Raw genomic sequence first — 19,568 nt, 5'->3', positions numbered from 1 at the left:
CTGGCTGCTCTTACAAAATGTTAGTACACAAAAAGATAGTCACAGTGGAAATTATTCACAGTGCATCAACAGCCAATACATGGTCAAATAAAAGAAGGAAATATGACAACACCAAGAAATATCATACAGTAAAGGAATGTGATGTAATCGATTAGGAAACGATTGTCAATAGATCAATGATTAACTGCATCAGTGGCTTATGATTTTGCATTTATTGTGTGTGCCAGAAATCTGTCTGGATAGGTTTTCCTACCATTGTACGTTGATGTATATATATGCACTACCTTTCCACTGCACAACCACTTGCACTGATCTCACCTTTAGCACTTTTCACCTCACGTTATTTGCACCTGCTTTTTAAATTTGCAGAATGTGAAATACAGTTTATCTTGTGAATCATTGATCTATTGACGATCGTTTCCTAATCGATTAAATCACATTCCTTTACTGTATGATATTTCTTGGTGTTGCCATATGCAAATGTAATCAAAGGCCGCTATGACCTTGTTGCACTGGGATCTATTTGTTAAACATATTGCAACTTCGTCCTCGGTCCTAGACAGAACCTCCTGTAAAAAAGTTTCAGGGACTATTTTTATCCATTTCAACCTACGATTTTGGTCTTTAACCATAAGATTTACTCCCCCTCTATCTTTAACTGATTTTAGGGAGATTACGTCTGCGAGCATCAGTTCTAAAAGAACAGGATTATGGTCACTAAAAACTGATACCTCTGTATAATATTTTTAATCACATTATTTAACAAAAAAGAAGTCAAAAAAATATAATCTATAATATACCCCTGTCTTTTCCTTTAAAAGTAGGGGATCTATTTTTCCCGTCCCCACAGCCTGATTCATATAGATTCCATCTTGCTAGGAAGATTTCAAGAAGTTCACCTCGCCTGGTATGTTCTAAATGTGTTAAGGAGGAGAGGGGGGGAGCATCAACATCCTGACTAATGCATGGTAGGGAACATGGGTGTATGTTAAAATCCCCTAATAATATTAATTCAAAAGTATGTACATTGGTACTGACAGGAATTTGTCCAGTACTTCTAAGTTTTGACTGGTACAATCGTTGGCATGAGAATTATAAAAATTAATAAAAAGGATCTTGGCCTTTTCTTGCGAAACAAGTTCAACGATCAGACAGTTTTCCGAGCCAGATGAACATTGAGAAAGTTTACCTTTTATGTCCAATTTAAATAAGCTCAAAAGGCCCCCCTTGGGTCGTCCTGCCATACTGCTGATGGCTGGGATACAAAAGTGGCTATAACCATCCATGGAAAAACTATTAATCAAATCCCAGGTCTCTTGTAAAGCAATGATATCAAAGGCCTTAAGTGTCAATAGCCATTCCGGGTTCCCAATTTTGTTCTTTATACCAGCAATGTTCCAGGTGGCTATTTTGAGAAATGAGGCTGGTAACTGGGTAGGCTTCCTCGTGACGTCGGAAAGTCAATCATTTTCCTCCAATGAGGACAAAGCAGTGTAGCGATTATAAAGGGGAAGAATGTTGTCCATCTGCCTGTTCACTGGTTGATGACCATAAGAATCCCCACCATTATGGTACACAGATGCATTCACAGGCAGATTAGAAAGACGACTAGCCATTCCCCTTGTCGGACCATATCCATGATGCTCTGGCTGTTGGGGTAATCGTAGTTGGGTGCTGGTCAGATGACTATAAAAATATCCAAGAGGTCTAGCACAAACTAAGTTATCCTGGATGGGTAGAGAGGCAGCTCTTAGGAGGACAGTAGCAACATGTTGTGGATATTTGAAGTTATCAATGATGCAATCCCCTCTTATGTTTTTCCTACCATTACCGATCCAACCTACTCTACGAGTGGATATTAAGTCATTTGAGAAAGCCAGCGGAAAACCACAATTCTTGTTCAGCCAAGCAAGTGTTTTATTTTTCAGAGCGTCATGGGTTTCCAGCCTAGGGTTAGACATGCAGGAGTCAACCTCGGGAACGTTAGTTAATACCATTGTGTATGGGACACACTGTGGTGGGAGGTTGACAACATTATTGACTACATTATTCCTCCTGGGTTTAATGGTCCCAGTAACTTCCCCCTCTACTAAGTTCTTCTGGTGGCTTTTTTGTGCTATGTATGATTGTCGTGAGGTAGGTGCTAATGCAGGTAGGGTACCCACTGATAGTTGTATAGGTGGGTTGGTAATCAAAGCATTTACAGCCCGAGGTGCCTGACTACTGCCCCCAGGACCGCCCTCCCTGGTATTAACAGTAGTGTATAATACGGGTTCCAATAAACTATGGCCCGTGGAGCCCGATGGACCTGGTTGAGGGGACGACAGGGAGGAAGGCCGAATCAAATGAGAATCTAGGAGACCTTTCAATCTGGTAACCTCTAGTGAAACTAAATCTAGCTTCTCCAACAGTGGGCTAATCAGAGCCTCTAGTTTGGACTGTAGGATAGATGCCAAGTATTCTATGTGTGCTGGGTGAAGAGTGCTTCCCTCAGCATTATTAATGGGCTCTGACTCTGGGGTATTCCCCCTGCTTAGCGTGGCTGTACCTTGTTTTTTAGGCTTTCGGGTCACCACCCTCTTGACCGGAACCTTCCTGCATGCACGCACCGTTCTCCGCACAGGAGATGGGGTAGAAATATCCTTTAGACAGGTGGCCGGACTCTGGCTGGGACCAGGCTCTTCAGAGCTTACTAAAATGGCCAGGTCATTATTTACATCTACATTCTTAGTGTTAACACAGCCACTATCTAAAGGGAGCATTGGAGTAGTGGACAAGGTTAACCTTATTGGTGACATTTCTGGACTCGATCTGCCAAATGAATGTCTCCTGTCTTTATTAATCTTATTTACCACTTTGACAAGATAGTTATCCATTGTCCTAATATCATTTGTGGCGGCTAGTTTTACAGACCTAGGCTTAGACATGAAGTGGACTGCTGCTACTAGCTATAGATAAATTAAGCAACAATGTCTTCACCAGGTAGTATACACTGTCATGCAAACAATACACCCAGCTGAGGCTACAAACATACACCGCTAGTCTATATGATATCTTACTTGCTAGTCCAGAGCCTTAAAAGTATGGGCCAAGGTCCGTGGCCCAGCCCAGCCTCGTCCAGCCCCGGACGGCCACAGACGGCCCGCCCTCTGCCCGGGCTCAGCCCGGCGACGCCCGCGCGCGTCCCGCGACGCGGGGGGAGCCTCGGGTGAAGTAGCGCCTCCAGGCGCGCTTTCCGCCGGAAGTGGGCGGGTCAGAAGTTGAATGCTGGGGGCTGTAGTCACCCCCTACAGTGGCCTCGATGGAGCAAGAGGCGGCGAGGGAGACTGCCAGCGACGGTGCAAAGGGGTCAAGGGGACTCTACCCTAGAGCCCAGGAGCCAGGTAGGTACTGCTGCGTGGCGCTGCGTGGCGGTTGTGGCTGTGAAGCAAGGCACGGTCTTGCATACAGGATTAAATGGATGCATGATGCCTCCTTTCCTAATAATTTCCCCACAGTGCTCACTGTCATAGCTTGCCCCTTCGGGTAAAGATGAGTTTCCATCAATAGAGATTGTGTTCGATTTTCGTTGGGAAACATCGTTCCTTAGATTGAGTTGATCCTGCCCCCAGAAATATTTTTTCTTGTTCTGGTTTTGGAGATGAGTTTTCCATGTTTACTGTTAACCCTGATGTGAATAGAGTCCTCATTACCTGTTGTATATGTTCTCTGCACTTGTTGGAGGAGTTTGCTCCTAGTAACCAGTTGTCCAGTTAAGCATAGACATGCATGTCTTGCCTTCTTAAATGTACTGTTATCACTGCTAAACACTTTATAAAAACTCTTGGTGCAGATTTTATTCCAAACGCCAGTACTGTGAGTTGGTTTTGAGTCTTGTTCACCACAAATCTGAGGTATTTTTTGTGCTCTGCATTTATTGGAATGTGCAAGTAGATGTCTTTTAAATCTATGGTTGCCATGTAATCCCCGTTTTGCATTTGTGGTATGACCTCTTGCAACGTTGTCATCTTGAATTTTCTCGTCTTTATAAATGTGTTTATAACCCTGAGGTCTACAACTGGTCATAGGGAACCCCCTAGCTTTGGAATTAGGAAATATGTTGAGTAATTTCCTTTGCTGATTTCTTGTCTTGGTACTATTTGTATTGCTTTTTTTGTCCAGCATTCCTCTACCCCCTTGAGGAAGAAGATGTTTTTTCTTTGTAATGGACCTTTCTTTTTGGTTCCCTTGCTGGTGGAAGTTTGTCTAATTCTATGAAATATCTGAACTGTATTATGTTCAGTATCCATTTGTCTAAAAGTATCTTCCTTCACTCCTGAAGGAAGTTTTTTGTTGTCTGTCTTCTACTAGTGTTGTGTGTTGGAGTCCTTGATCTTTGTTTATGCTTCTCACTGTTGATGGTCGTAAGAGGTCGCCGGTCTTTGTCAAGTCACTTATTGGTGGGGGTTGAGCCTCCTCTATGTGGCTGACCCCTTCCTCTGGGTCCACCCCGAAAGGACTGGCATTCTTCCCAGCTTTGTTGTGTTGTCACCCATTGGTTGCCTCCCTGGAAGCTGTGGTGGAATATTCCAGGGTGGAAGCTGCCGCTTCCTATAGGTCTGCGTGATGGTGCTGTCCCCCTTTGTATTCCTCCATGAAAATACAAGGCTTCCTTAGCTCAGCTTTTGCTGTTTTGTTGTCCTTTTTTAGTTCGTTGAGTGTTTTGTTCATGGGCTCCCAAATAACTGCTCCCCATTGAATGGGGTATTAAGAATGATGGCCTGCACCTCCGGCTTGAAACCTGAAGTTCTTAGCCACGAATGGCATCTCAGAGTGATTCCCACCATCATTTGGTGGTTTGATGTGTCTGCTGCTTCCAATGCCGATTTTAGGCAAATGTTGGTGTTTTTTTGCCACTTTCAGCCAAGTGTGCACCCCTCTTTCTGTATTGTTCAGGGAGGTGCTTCATCAGTTCTCCCATTTCCTCCCAGTGTTGATGGGCATGTCAGTTAAGTAGGGCATTGGAATTTGCAATGCGCCACTGCTTAGCTGTAGTGCGTTCAAACTTTCTACCCATGAGGTCCATCCTTTTGCTCTCCTTATCTGGAAGCGACCCTGATGCAGATAGAATGTTGGACCTCTTCCGTGCTGTTGATCTTATAATGGAGTCAGCAGGTATTGTGTGCTTTATATATGCTGGATCCTTCAAAGAAGTCACAGCTCTACAAGTGGCAGGTTCATTGAAGGATTCTCTTCCCTGCTCTAGGATGCTAGGGAGCATGGATAGGAACTGATTCCTTGCCTGTGTCGGTACAAGTGTTTCCAACAGGAAACAAAACTGGGATCTTTCTTCTTCCAACTGTACCCTGTATGTGTCAGCAGCCTGTTTTATTACTTAGTTGTATATGTCAATGTCATCCGGAGGCTAAGGCCTCGTCGAATAATTGTCCACTCCTTCCTCAGGGGAGTTTGTCTCTAGATCCTGCCACTGGGCCTCTGTATATTCTGATTCCTCAGAACCATGTTACATTCCTGCCAACTGTTCATATTTCCCTTTGGAGAAGAATTCCTTTTCTTGAGGCTCAGAAGTTAAGGGAGGCACGATTTCCTGGACCTCCTTTTGACTCTGGTCACTCAGCATAACAATTCTAATACATTTGCAATGTTTAAATATGTTTACACATATTTAAATATTGCAGTTAAGTTCTGTAACCCTTTTTAAAAAATACAATCAAATACATGATAGCCAAACATACAATCCTGGTCAGCCAGTCCTTAATAAAGTGTGGTTATCAGAAATGGTGGGAGGAGGAGTTCTAAGGAATTTTTTTGAGTCCCTTCCCTTTTGACACCTACTCTGAACCAGTAAATAAATGACAAAAGGTATTTGTGATGGCCCATTACAGATGGCTCACTGATACTAATTTTTTCTGCTTAAAACAAAGCACTTTTATCAGCATGATGCTTCTCTTGGTCAGAGCCTGGTGCCCCCCAGTTTGAAAACCTCTGCTTTAGACTTTTGTCAAAGTTCTTCTTTTCTGTAGAAGGGTAGTCATCTCGACTTCGAGATGTCTCTTCTTCTTCTTGATCTTTCTCTTAAGCATCGAAGAGTCTTTCGAAGATGTTTCGGTCATCGAGCTTCGATGGTCTGCTCATGACCTGTCTGATTTACATGTTGAAACCTCTTTTCCATGTTTGTCCTTCGACGACTTGGATTTTTCTGGGTGTCCTCTTTCAGGGATCCGAGGGGCTCCTTGTCTCTGGATGTGCCTGCAGTCAGCGAGTGCTGCAATCCCGATTCCCCCTTTTATGCCCATGGGTCAGTTTTTTGTGACTCAGGCATTTGAATCTGAAGATGGCGACCAAAGGTGAGAGCTTACGGAGGAAGCAGAACTACGCCACAAGAGACACCAAATGTGGTTCAGAAGAAGGACTACAAAAGAGTGGAGAATTCCATTCCCAACCACTAGATGGCTGAATAATGAACAGCATGTGAACCCAGAAAAGATTCACACTGCAAAAGTAAATTTATGTTATCTTTTGAGATTTGCAAATCTTAAGTAAATGAAGGCCTACAAGTTCAAACTTTCCTAGTAAGAATGTAAAAGCCACCAATTATAGTAGACCTTTCCCTAATAGTCAAACAATCATATACACCAGCTACCAATTTAATCATATCGTGAGCTTTTTATTTTTGCCAATGAGGATTGCCTGACCAGCTTAGCTGCTCCATGAATTGGTCCATCTTGTGTTTTTGCTCATCTCTGTCCAATTGTTATTGTATAAAATAGTAATAACTTTACTTATTCAGATGGGTTTCTCATAGGATAATTAAATCATGCAGTTTCCTTAAGTGTCGGACAGCCACATAGCGTCACTTTTAAACCTTTAACACTCCACTCTGTGATCATCAGTCCTGTCAATATATATGCTGAATACACTGTTCCCAGCCCTCTCATGTATCCTTTTACATTGTTGTATTATTTTCAGTTTGTTTATCTCAAATATTTTTCTCTCTGTCTTACTGGGACTTACCTTGTTTGGATGATTTTTTTAATGGCTTGGTGCCATACAACTGATAGTCAAAGAGTGTCTCCCGGTAATCAATGATGTGCTACTTGAAGAGTACACTTTTGTGATGATGGGATTCCCTTCTTGGGCATTTTATACCTGAAACAGCAACTAATTAACAATGATTTGTTCAAACCTAGAGGAGAAGTTCCAATTATTGTACAATGTCCAATTGTGGTCACCCCTTATTGTCCAAGAGGCTACATTGATCTCCTCATGTGATATAGGACCTGATAATGATGACTGTAAGACCGCCACCGACAGCCTCTCGGTGGAGGTCTCACCACCATCGTAAGCATGTTTACCGCCCGCCATATTACAATGGAGGGTGGATGGTTGGCGTTCGGAAAGACTGAGCGCCACGCTTCCGATGGGCTCCATGAGCCCGCTAGTGCATCTGAGGCAGCCATAATCCCTACAATTGTGGTGGTGCCTGCTAGGCACCGCCGTAGGGATTATGATGTCCCTCCCCACCAGCCGTTGCATGGCGGTTTACCTGCTATGAAAAGGCTGGTGGAAAGTGACAGTGGAGGCCTGTAGCGGCCCCCCCTGTTCCCTGGCCCTTAGTTTTGGGGGTTGGAGGGCACCTATGGTGCCCACCTACATATCCCTGCACCATGTGGCAGGCACCGCATGGTACCTGTCATGTAGTGCAGGATGTTTCAGGTATATTTTATGCACTGCAGCGGGTGCTGCAGCCCGCAGTACCTGCCACAATACATTAAATAGACATTGCGACCGCCGTGGTGGCGGTCGCATCCTTATTCAGACTGCGGGACCACTGACTTGTGGTCGGGCAGTCCCTTTTCCGAATGGATAGTGGTTGGACGGAAGTCCGACCGCCATCCTAATGAGGCCCTAAATGTTCAATATGAAACCCTCCACATTTCCTCAAATAGAGCACCAATTAAGCATCTCCTAACATGGAAGTTCACAGTAATGAGGGGCAATAGATGCTTTTCGCTCTTAAGACCCAGGTTATGGAATAAGTTACCTATTACCAAATGGAACGTGCCTTCATTGTTGAATTTTCGGAAGCATTTGAAAGCTGTGTTACTTTAAATGTTTTATATTACGGTTATGGTAAATAGGTAATGATATTTTTTTGACTTTTTGTTTCTACTCTTTATCATGTGGGTGCCCCTTTTGATGCCTTTTTTCTTGAGTAACTTGATGAAGATCCGATTGTGGAGTATGGCTAATATTTCATTTCATTTGTGCCTTTATTTGATTGTGTTTTTAAATGCCGTGTTGTTATGGGATTTGACAATCTGATTAGAGTGCTCATTCTTGGTAAAATCTGCTGTTAGCGCCCAGTATCAATTTACATTTTAGTGCTGTGCTTTGCTAAAAAAAAGAAAAAAAGCCACATTCTATATTTATATAGTTCAGTTCTGATCACAATATAGGTGCAATAAGAAAGTCTAGAAATACCCAAGGAATTATAAAATACATCCTACATTATGGATCAAACAGACAAAAACATCATAACTGTGAAATGTATCATTATTCAAAGCAAGCAAGGGGATATTCTTATTATAAATGATGAGTATTACATAGTGCTGTCAAGATCTAAGAGCATCCCATCACCAAGATCATCTTTGCATCATGTTACAACCTATAGCAAGCTGATTTTATTCAACTAGTTTTGGAGACAGGAACTTTCAAATTGTCCATGATGTACAATGAACCACCACCATATTAACGCTCCATCCATCAAACTGGGTCTATTTCCTTCAAGTAAATGGAAACAATGAGATAAGGTGAACCTTTATTTTTCTTAAATACATCTTCACGTATTTTTAAACACATTTTATCAAAATTCACAAAAATTCGATTCAAGAAATTGAAGCGAAAAACAAGGGCACCATCTTGGGCTGGTTTACATCAAGTGCACCAGTGCAATTTTGCTCAAACATTTGCCCCCACATCTGGCCAAACCAATGTGTGCAAAAATTTAATTTTTGCAGGTGCCAAGTGATGTGAAAGTTTTTCTGCATTTGACAGAATGTGCAAATAATGGTGCAAAATCATATTTGCACTTCACCCCCTCAGCTTCAGAGCAAAGAGCTATTGATCATCCAGAACGGAACTTCTTCACTGGGTATCAACTGGTGACATTAGGAACACCAGCCATCTTGCAGCTTGCGTGCCACAGTTTCCGCTGTAGGTCCTCATCATAAGATTTTTCTGATGATTGTGTCTTTTTCCCGTTGTACAGGTAGCAGCCTCCTATTCCCTCCAGCTCTGGCGCGCAGGCTGCATAGACTGAAGTGGCAGCCCCCTCCTCTGGAGTCTATGGAAAGGAGCAAAAGTAATCAGATATTTACAGGGTAGAAATGATTTGCCTTTGGAGTGGCATGTCCATTAAACAGAGGCACATATTACAGGAAAGCAAGTGGAATATAATCAAATAGCCAGTTTGAGAGTTTGGTTGTAGTTAAAAATTGCTTGATTTATTCAGAATATGCTAAATTTGGATTTGGAATAGAATCCACTGGTGGAATTTCCTCTGCCAAGGAGGAATCCATCTTGTGGAGAAACTTCCACCGGAGGTCTATTCACATGCTCTTGAAATCAGAGGGTTATCCAGTACCACCCAATTATAAATCAGACCCTATGAATCAGACTCACTTTACATCTTTGCGAGGCAAGTGTGAGGAAGTATGTTTTTTTTCTTGTAAAATTAATTTGAAAAATCCATTAAAAATATGTGAAATGTTGCTTTCATAGCAAAATGTGGTTTACAGGAGTCTGGCATTATTTTTTTCATGCAATATATTTCGCATAAACAAGTCAGACAAGATGCTGGCAGATTTGAGCAGAAAATGCCTTTTGGCAGGATATTTTCTGCACAAATCAGACTACGGTGAGTAAAAATGACACACAAGTTGTTAAATAGTGAATCTTCTGAATGATGACAGGAGAAGGTGATGGTTTCTTCTTGGTATTTATTTTGTAAATTGCAGGTTAAACAGCTCATCCATCCAACTGCCTCAGGCTCATCTCTCAAATCATTACCAAATTCTAACATTAAGTCAGAGCAGCTGTAATATTCTAGAATACATAGATGTCATCGAGAGACAGGAACAAAAGGGAAAAAGTAATATGTAAAAGGAAGTATCTCAAGTAAAACAAAGTGAGTAACATTTATAACACATCTCCCTCTGGCATGTAACAAAAAAATAAAAATAAAGAAAGGAACGGAAAACAAAACGAAATGTATAAGCATAATAACTACAGTTAAGTAACATAGTCCTTCAAGTATGAAGGATTATGTGTTTCTCTCTTGGATCTCTTTGGAACTTCAATTACAGTCTTGTCACCAACATCACGGAAATGATTTTCTAAATGAGCAATTTTACCACACACAGCGACTCTGTTTAGATTCCAAACCCTATGATCAGAGGTTCTGACCGCATTACCAAAAACTTTATTAACCTTGAAAGGCTTTGAAAATTTGGAACCAGAAATACCAAAGCCAGGTCTTATAATCCTGACCATGTCACCAACATCAACCTTAGTAGATTTAGCGGCATGTCTCACATCATAGTTTTCTTTACTTTTCAGGCAAATATGATCCTCCTTGCTTTTCCAAGAACTTAAATCAGGAGCCACACCTTTGTCAGAAAGAAATTTGTTAACCCATGGTGGTTCAAGGAATGTATCAGGTTGTCTCCCATGGAACAAGATGAAAGGAGATTTGCCAGAAGTAGAATGGGGTGCAAAGCGATATACACTAACCCTCTTCCAATTAAGACAATTTTGTTTCGCTAATGAGATGGTTTCTTTTATCACCCTATTAAATCTCTCAACAGTTCCATTAGACTCAGGGTGATAAAGGGTACACTTCTTGTGGACAATGCCACAATTGGTAAGAAAATCTTCCATTTATTTGGAAACAAGCTGTACACCGTTATCAGTCAATAAGGTCTCGGGTATTCATTCACTAGAAATTATATTTTTCTGTCATTTCCACTGACGCTAACCTTAAGGGGTTAGGTGCTGTCTTGTATCAAGGGGGGACTAACCCTGATAACACCATTATGTTCGTTTCAAGGAGTTTGAAGGGGGCAGAATCCAGAAATTCAGTGATTGAGAGGGAGGCGCTTGTGGTCTATTGGGTCATTAAGAAATTTTAAAAAAATCTCTGGGGTACTTTGTTTATCGTAAGGACAGATCACAAACCATTATGTGAGGTGTTGACTAGCAAGGGTATTGATTCTATTTCACCGAGAATCTCTAAGTGGATTGTTGGTTTGCAAGATTTTGATTTTTCTGTCAAGCATGTTCCTGGCTCAGAAAACTTTGTTGCTGATACGCTCTCGAGACTAGTTCCTGTTAACCACTCTGACAATCAAGATGATCCTGCTTTTAGTCTACCTCATGATTTTGTTTGTGGGATTGACTATAAAGTAATTTCTCAAGATCGTTGGTCTGCTGCTTGTCTAGAAGATCAGTCTATTCAAGATGTATTGAATTTAATTCGTGATGAGTGGCATCATAAGGAACAAGGAGGACTATCAGTAAAGGAGTTTTGGTCTGTGAAGGACCAATTGTCTAGTTGTCAAGGAATGTTGTGGAGAGGTCACAGGCTTGTTCCTCCTGTGTCACTAAGAAAGGAGTTGTTAGATTTGGCATTTCAAAAACTTAAGAAAGAATACGCTCTACTTACTGGTTGGCCTGGGATGGATATCCAAATTGAACGTTTAGTTAGGGAATGTGTTCAATGTTCCCTCAGTGAAAAATCTTTATAGATCAGGACTCAACCTATGGAGAAGAGGTCACTTCCTGGTGGTCCATGGAAAGACATTGCTCTTGATATTTTGGGACCTCTACATGGTGATGGTTCTGACACTTTTGTCATTGTTGCGATGGATCTATATTCCAGGTGGCCAGAGATTTCTTTTGTAAAGAATATAAACACTAAAACTGTAATAGGGAAAAAGTAATATGTAAAAGGAAGTATCTCAAGTAAAACAAAGTGAGTAACATTATAACACAAGTGCATAAGATGAAATTTTGAGAAAGTCTGGAATTTCGCTAGCCTAATTTAAATTTTGTCCCTGCATTGTGTATACATGATATTGTGCAGATATATTCTCCCCAAATGCTTCACAAATAGTTGTGTTGATTGTAGCTCTAAGGGCCTGTTGAGGAAAGCATTCTGGAGTACATAAAGTAGTACCCCGCGGTACTCTTTTTATGTTCTCCTAGGAATAAAATGTGAACATTCACGAAATATTCTTATACAATTAGTATAAACAGAAAGGTTTATGCCCTCTCTGAATTCTTACTTAAAAGGATTTTGATGTTTCGGCACTGATTCACAAAGGTTTGTAAGAGTACAAGTCGACAATGCAGGGAGCAGACCAGGGCCAGACTGGCCATAGCGGTCACTGGGAGTTTTCCCGGTGTACCGCCAGGGTGGGGGCCGGTTTTAAGCCCATGGGGGCCGTTTTTCTTACAGGGCGGTTTTTGCAGCATAGCTGCAATATCGGCCCCTGTAAAAAAATTGGCCGAAACCGGTCTTGGCAAACAGCTCGGCCGCACCCCCACCACCCCAGGGGAGCAGCCGAGCACTTTGCCAGGGACGGTTTTGGTTCCCAGTCTGGCCCTGGAGGAGATACTAATTATACATGTCTGCGTAGCAGTGCTGTAACGAAGGTTATGGGACCCCCCCTGCAATGTGCACAGAGGGGTCCCGCTCCGGATTTTATCTGGAGCGCTCAGACCTGAGTACTGTGCTGAGGGGACCCCATGCAGCTGGGGGCCCCCGCACTGCAGGGGATGCGGGGGCCTGTGTTACGCCTCTGCTGCTTAGGTGGGGTTTACTGCCAAAAGTTTACCTGCGCTGCTCCAGTAAGTTTTAATTTTGCAAAAACGTTTGGGACCTGAGTCAATAGCTGGGTGTATAAGTCTTTTGTATAGCACTTCAAAAAGCTACTTGCCCTCCACGAGTCATGATTACATGCTATATTGGCAGAGTCAATGGTTGAAGATTTAATGCTTTCTACTTTGAGTCCACGCAAACATAAGCAAAAAAAGCTTGCTTCTTTGGGGTTTTGAGGGGGTATTCAAAGAATATTAAAAACCCTGACGTCATTTTTCACTCTGCACTTTTTGTCATTTTGTCATTCTTATCTAGCTTTCCAAAGCAGCTTCCCAAAGCAGGTAGGTGCATGCAAATTTTGGGCCAGATGTAAAAAGCATTTTACCAGTCGTAAACAGGCCGATTCGTAGAATCGGGCTGTTTGCGGCTTGAAAAATGCATTTTCAAATTAACAAAATGCGACTCAGTATTGGACGGGCGTGTTTAGGGTGTCCCTTCCAAATACCGAATCGGTATTGTATGTATCACTGTTTTGCGAGCGTATTGCTTTCGCAAAACAATGATACTTTACCACCAGTTTAAAACTGGTGGTACCCCATTTGCAAATGGTAAGGGGTCCCAAAGCGACCCCTTCCACTTTGAGAATGTAAATAATTATATTTTTTAAGAGCAGGCAGTGGTCCAACAGACCCCTGCCAGCTCTTAAAAACTGAAACTTCAAGGTTACTTTTTTTTATTTTTAAACGCATTCCTTTGAGGAAAACAGGCTGCATTAAAATCATTAATAATCTTGAGGTAGGTCGATTTGCAAACCACAAGGAAACCCTAAATGAAACTGCACGAGTTTCATACGTTAGGAATCCCAATTTCCTAATTGCAATTTGGAGAGAATCGCAATTAGGAAATCAGTATTCCTAATGTTTGTACATCTGGCCTTAAGTGCGCAAATTGCCCTTTCGAAAACAAGCAAAGCACCAGAGAGGTTGGCCTGGGAATAAATATTGTGGAGTCCCGTCATCACTGGAGATGTGTCTGCAGCATGTAACTCCTTTCAGATTTTTAATTGCCACGATTTCACACTGTCACAAGCAAAATATGAACATAAATGATATTTAGCATACGAAAGTGTGACACAGGTCCTCATTATTGTATTGTCAGCCACATAAAAGACAAGGGGGTGGGAGGGAAACAGTTTATCATGGCTAGGCAAATTCTCCTTTAAGAAAGAAAACAAAGTAGCCAAATGAAATTAGCCTATAAAAAGAAGAGATACATCAGAGGTAGCTGATGTCGCTCTCTCCAGTCAAATGGATTTTATACTAAAAGTTTATGAAATCTCTAGACTGAAAATGTAATTGTGTAATCAATCTACACCCCAGACTTTAGCATTTGCAATGCAATAGGTCTTGCATTTGCGAGAGTTTAAGCTATTGGCATTGTAAATGATAATGCTTTTTATTTATCTGTTTTGATAATCAACACATAAAATACAATGCCAATAGCTCATACTCTTTTTAATGCAAGACCTATTTCACTTCAAAGAAGCGGCCGCCAGTGTCCCGGGCTGCCTGGAAAGTGAAAGCGCGCATGGTGTGCTGAATGTTGCAGGAAAGCATGTTGTGCCTGCAGTAGGAGAAACTCATTAAGGAAAATAGTGCTTACAGACTAATTACGACATACCGTGTAACAACAGAAGTAAAAGGGCCAGTCCTCATGGGAGGTTACAAAATGAAGACAAGGCCGTACTAAGGAGGGACTAACAAACCTTTTAACGAATCAGAAGCCAGCATTTACGAAGGACAATGACACAAGCCAATGGAAAATATACATGGAGAGTGGGCGGGGATTCAAGTCCATTCTCGAATACAGCATGCCACGCAGAGCAGCGTATGCGCTGCCCAGGCTCGACCTGAAAAGGACACAAAAAGGCCTTCTTTTTCCCAGACCGATTTCTGCATTTGTAAAATGTAATCTTTAAACTGCCTCTGAAACACAATGTTCTTCATTTTATGTTTTATAGGAAACGTGTGTTATAAAAAACAATATTTTTTGTTTGGGCTGCCAGTGGAGATGGTCAATATCTGTCAGGAAGAAGAGCTAGAGCTATATATTATATATGGGATAAAGTACCTCCTGTTACCTTATATCGCAAGACACCAATGAGGTCCGTGACCATATAAAAAAAAGAGGCCAAAGGCTGAGTTCCTTTTTAACGTCAGGGACATCTGAGGTGACTTATAATATTGTTTTAACTTAAGGCAGAATGTATTTTTTTCCTCATAATACACGGTCAGATCATTATCCATCTCTTAAACTGCTTAAATCTTTGGTGTCTGCATAAGAAAGATATAGTATGATTGCAAACATGAAGAATAAAAATAGAATATGTAGTGTGAAAATAAACACACCAAAAAGCTGTTATAAGTTAATGTACTCAGAATTAGTCTAATGTAAATGAGATTTCAAAAGGTTGTAGCTCAAAATTGGTAGTAGCATGAATAGAGAGTCACTTTCTACTTGTAATGAACTATGGTGAGCAAAAAATAAAAATGTTGGCATAAATTAGGCTTTAAAAAAGGATGCAGCACAGAAACAACTATTCTAAACATAGTAGATGACCTTCACAAATCCCTGGATAGAGACCAATGCTGCCTACTCATACTCCCAGACCTATCAGCGGCCTATGACACGGCCACAAGCTTCTCCTGTATTCCTTCCCAAAAATGATTGGCACTGACAGGGTGGTCCTAGGCTGGTTCACATCTTTTCTAAAGAACCGCTCTCAACAAATAAAAATAAGCAATCTGATTTCTGACACAACAGCAATTACCTGGGGTATAGCCCAAGGCTATGCCCTTTCGCTTACACTGTTCAATATTTACAGGGAGCCTTTCTCATTCTCAGCCAAAAAAACATTCCCTTACATCTATACGCAGATAACACTCAGCTCTCTACATGGAAATCTCCTCACTAGAGGACATACACTGGCTAAATGCCACTCTCAGAGAAGTACAACAATGACTATCCCGCAACCACCTAAAACTCAACCAATATAAGACAGAAGTTCTCATATGAAAGACAGAGCAGTCCCCCCAGATGCAAGAATGGATATACTTGATAAACACTCTAAAAAGCTATCTAACCCAAGCTGATTTCGTCATATCTCTCGGAATCACACTGGACCCCAAACTGATCATGAAGGATCATATACAGAATAATGTACATAATTATTTCTACAACCTGACACTTCTGAACAAAATGAAAGCCTACCTGCCACTGAATTATCTTAAAACCACCAAGCAGGCACTGTTGCTGTGCAAATTAGACAACGGCAATGCCACCTTCACAGGCACGGCAAAAGTCCATCTTGCACCCCTGAGATCCACTCTCAACGCAGCAGCCAGAATGGTCACAGGAATCAAAAAATATGACCACATCTCCCTTGTCCTGAAAGATCTGAATTGGCTCCCAATCGAAGCTCGCTGTAGCTTCAAAGCTGCTTGTCTAACTCACAAAGCCTTCACACTGGAAAACCAGCTAACGTCGTCTCTAAACTCAAAAAGGCAGGCCAGACAGGAAAACTGAGAACTTCCTTACTTCTCATTCCGCCTAGAGCCAACAAACAGAAAACCATGACAAGCTACTTTTCGAGCAATGCCCCTAAAATCTGGAATTTCATTCCAGTACATATCAGGACAAACCCCTCCTTCCTGCGCTTCAAGAGACAGCTAAAGGATCTCCTCCTCAACCAACATCTCAACTTTGGCAACATACACCGCACACAAGTCCATGTCCCCTCCACTGGTATTTTTCTTCCTAACTTGAGCTTATACTCTGATATGTTTTGATTCAATTCAGTTGTAATGTTTATATCAGTGATCTGTTATGAACATGTATCGATGTAAAGTGCTCTGATACCCTCTAGTCATGCTGGCACTATATAATACTCCTAAACGAATAAATGAAAATAATTAAATCTCTCTTATGTTGATCACTATTCATTATAAAAAACAGAACTAAAAGTAGTGCTGGAAGGATGCCTTGTGATCTGCATTTCACCTTGGCTGCTGGCTCTGGTAGAAGAAATCATAACATCACATTTAAACTGTAACAAGTTGTTACAGTTGAGTAGGTACATCTGTTTCTTATTATAAGGATATTGCAAGCTATAGAGGAGTACAGTGACTATACAGAGGAACGAGACCAAGTTCCTTTGAAGGTCATGGAACTGCAAGGTGATCCGCAATATCTTTTTAACATGCAGTAGATGGTACTTTAGACATAATAAATACATGATCCCACAAATCATTTAAATCCTTGGGATCTTGTTCTTTCATATGAAATCGAGAGTATGAATCCAGACTTTAAGAATAAAAGTGCAATCTGTAGTGAAGAATTAAAAAACAACAAATAGATGTTAGTTATTTGTTGAAAAAAACATATTAGAAACAGTTTCATGTTAATCAGATTAAAAAAAGATTGTGCTCAAAATTGAGTAATAACACGGTGAGCGATTTTATGGCAAGGCACGGAGGCCAATATTATGCATATCTCTTTAATTGCCAACTCACAGCAGCAACTACAAACCAATGAAAAGAACTTGGAATAGTAATCCTTTATATTCTAATGCCTATTTAATCCTGTATGTGGCAGCCATCTTCCTCCTTTGTTGCTGCTCACAGCTGAGATAAGTTCGCGTTTCACTTTTCATTTTGGAAAAAACAATCATAAGTAGAAGAAGTGTTTAAAATACAACTGCAATTATGCTCTATGACCTTTATTTCACCTTGGCTGGTGCTACACACAGCAGACATTATGGTGTCACAACTCAGTTGTAATATCTTATGACAGTTAAGCCGCTATGTCATTTCGTCATTACAGGCGACTAGAGGCACAACAAAAAGACTAGTAAGAAAATTAGAGATGAGCTTTATACAGAGTTTGTAGGCACCCAAGAATTATAACGTTATAAAACACGGAAGCCGCAATCCCACTATAATGACCAGTGAGGTAGTTAGCTAGCAGTCTTTGCAATCTAACACAGTCCAGCAATGCTATGGCTACAAATGAGAGAAGACCTGTCAGACTTGTAGTTGCATAACATTTTTTGACCACCTGCATGGAACACAAAATGGACTTTCACAGGGTGTTCCCATTTATGCCACAGATGGCACAATATTGTGTTTATCAGTGCAGACCACAAGATAAGGGATAAAGGCGCCACTTATGCCCACAAAGGCAAGTGAATATTTGATATGGTATCAAAAGAATCATCTACACAGCTGGGGGACTGATTCATGTAGCTATTTTGTGCCTTCCACCTAATTTAGAGTTGAAACACAAAGCAAAATTATAAGATTTCTAGGGAAGAGCTAAACTTGTGGCAGATGTCAATGGACGTATTTTCTTCAACATAGAGTAGAATGGTGTAGGAAATTCTACTGGCGAACTAGGTTCTACATTTAGCTCTTTATCCAGAAATCAAACGATTCGTCTTTACCACCTAACTCTATTTCAAGCTCATAAATTGACATAGATGTAAACTCTGCAGGAAAGACTGGAAATTGGTTTACGACATCAGTGTTGGATGCACTATTAATCCACCCAAAAACTACACTATATAATTTTCCTCCTTGGACAGTACTACTTACAAGAATATGCGCTTTAAAGGCAGTGGTAAAGAGCATGCCATAAAAAACACATATGCACCTGCAGTTATACTTTTGTGAGCATTTACAAAAAATGTAAACGTGTTGACCACACTTTAGTGCACTTACTTGAATAAATCATATGGTGCAGGCATTGAGGTAAAATGAACAGCATCAAAACCATCTAAAAAAGTTTATGTCCATTAGCACATACATATTTTGGCGCCCCTATTAAGTACATCGAAACTTGATAGGTGTCAGCAAGGGTGAGCAGTCTAAATATCGAAACTTTAATTTCGACCTACAATAATATCGAGTTAAGAATATCGAAGGGACAGAATATCGATGTCAAGAATATCTATGGACAGAATATCGACCCTAAGGTAAGTAATATCGATTTCATTTATTTCGATGTTAGTAATATCGAAATTAGTAATATCAATATGAAATATATCGATGTTACTAATATCCATGTCACTAATATCTATATTTATAATATTATTATGTGTTTTATTATGTCTTTAATATGTATGTGTTAATTATTTATTGTTGTGTTCTACTGGTTTAAAAATATATGTATACAATTTTTATATGTTAATAATGTTTTTTTTAAGTTAATTTTGTGTTTTAGTACTGTAGCGGGTTGTGGGTTTATAGGGGAATAGGGTGGGAAGTAATTTAATTATATGAATTTAATTATACATTTTTGGGAATTATAAATTAATTTTAAATAATTTTAGCGATTAAATTCTGTAGCGGGTTGTGGGTTTATAGGGGAACAGGGTGGGAAGTAATTTAATTATATGAAATTAATTATAAATTATTAAGAATTATAAAATAATTTAAAATAAATTTTGCGTTTAAATTCTGTAGCGGGTTGTGGGTTTATAGGGGAATAGGGTGGGAAGTAATTTAATTGTAATTAAGTAATATGTTTATTTATTTATTGGTATTGATAAGTATATTATTGTTAATTAAGTATTAATTGGTAATGAATTATTATTAATTGGTAATTAGTTTTTATTAATTGATTAGTT

The 19,568-nt window shown here is 40.4% G+C and overlaps 1 protein-coding gene across 1 annotated transcript in view; it reads right to left on the bottom strand.

Moving 5' to 3' along the window:
- Positions 1-8,807: 8,807 nt before the first annotated feature.
- DHRSX (dehydrogenase/reductase X-linked) overlaps positions 8,808-19,568 on the bottom strand; it is a 916,006-nt gene continuing 905,245 nt past the window's right edge. The window contains exon 7 of the mRNA XM_085622243.1: positions 8,808-9,346. Coding sequence (XP_085478369.1) covers positions 9,158-9,346 — 189 coding nt within the window. The 3' untranslated portion in view covers positions 8,808-9,157. The remainder of the gene's footprint in view (positions 9,347-19,568) is intronic.

This window comes from Triturus cristatus, chromosome 8 (genome assembly GCF_964204655.1).
Source record: "Triturus cristatus chromosome 8, aTriCri1.1, whole genome shotgun sequence".
Classification (NCBI taxonomy): Eukaryota; Metazoa; Chordata; class Amphibia; order Caudata; family Salamandridae; genus Triturus; species Triturus cristatus.
This window is presented reverse-complemented; position numbering and strand designations above follow the sequence as displayed.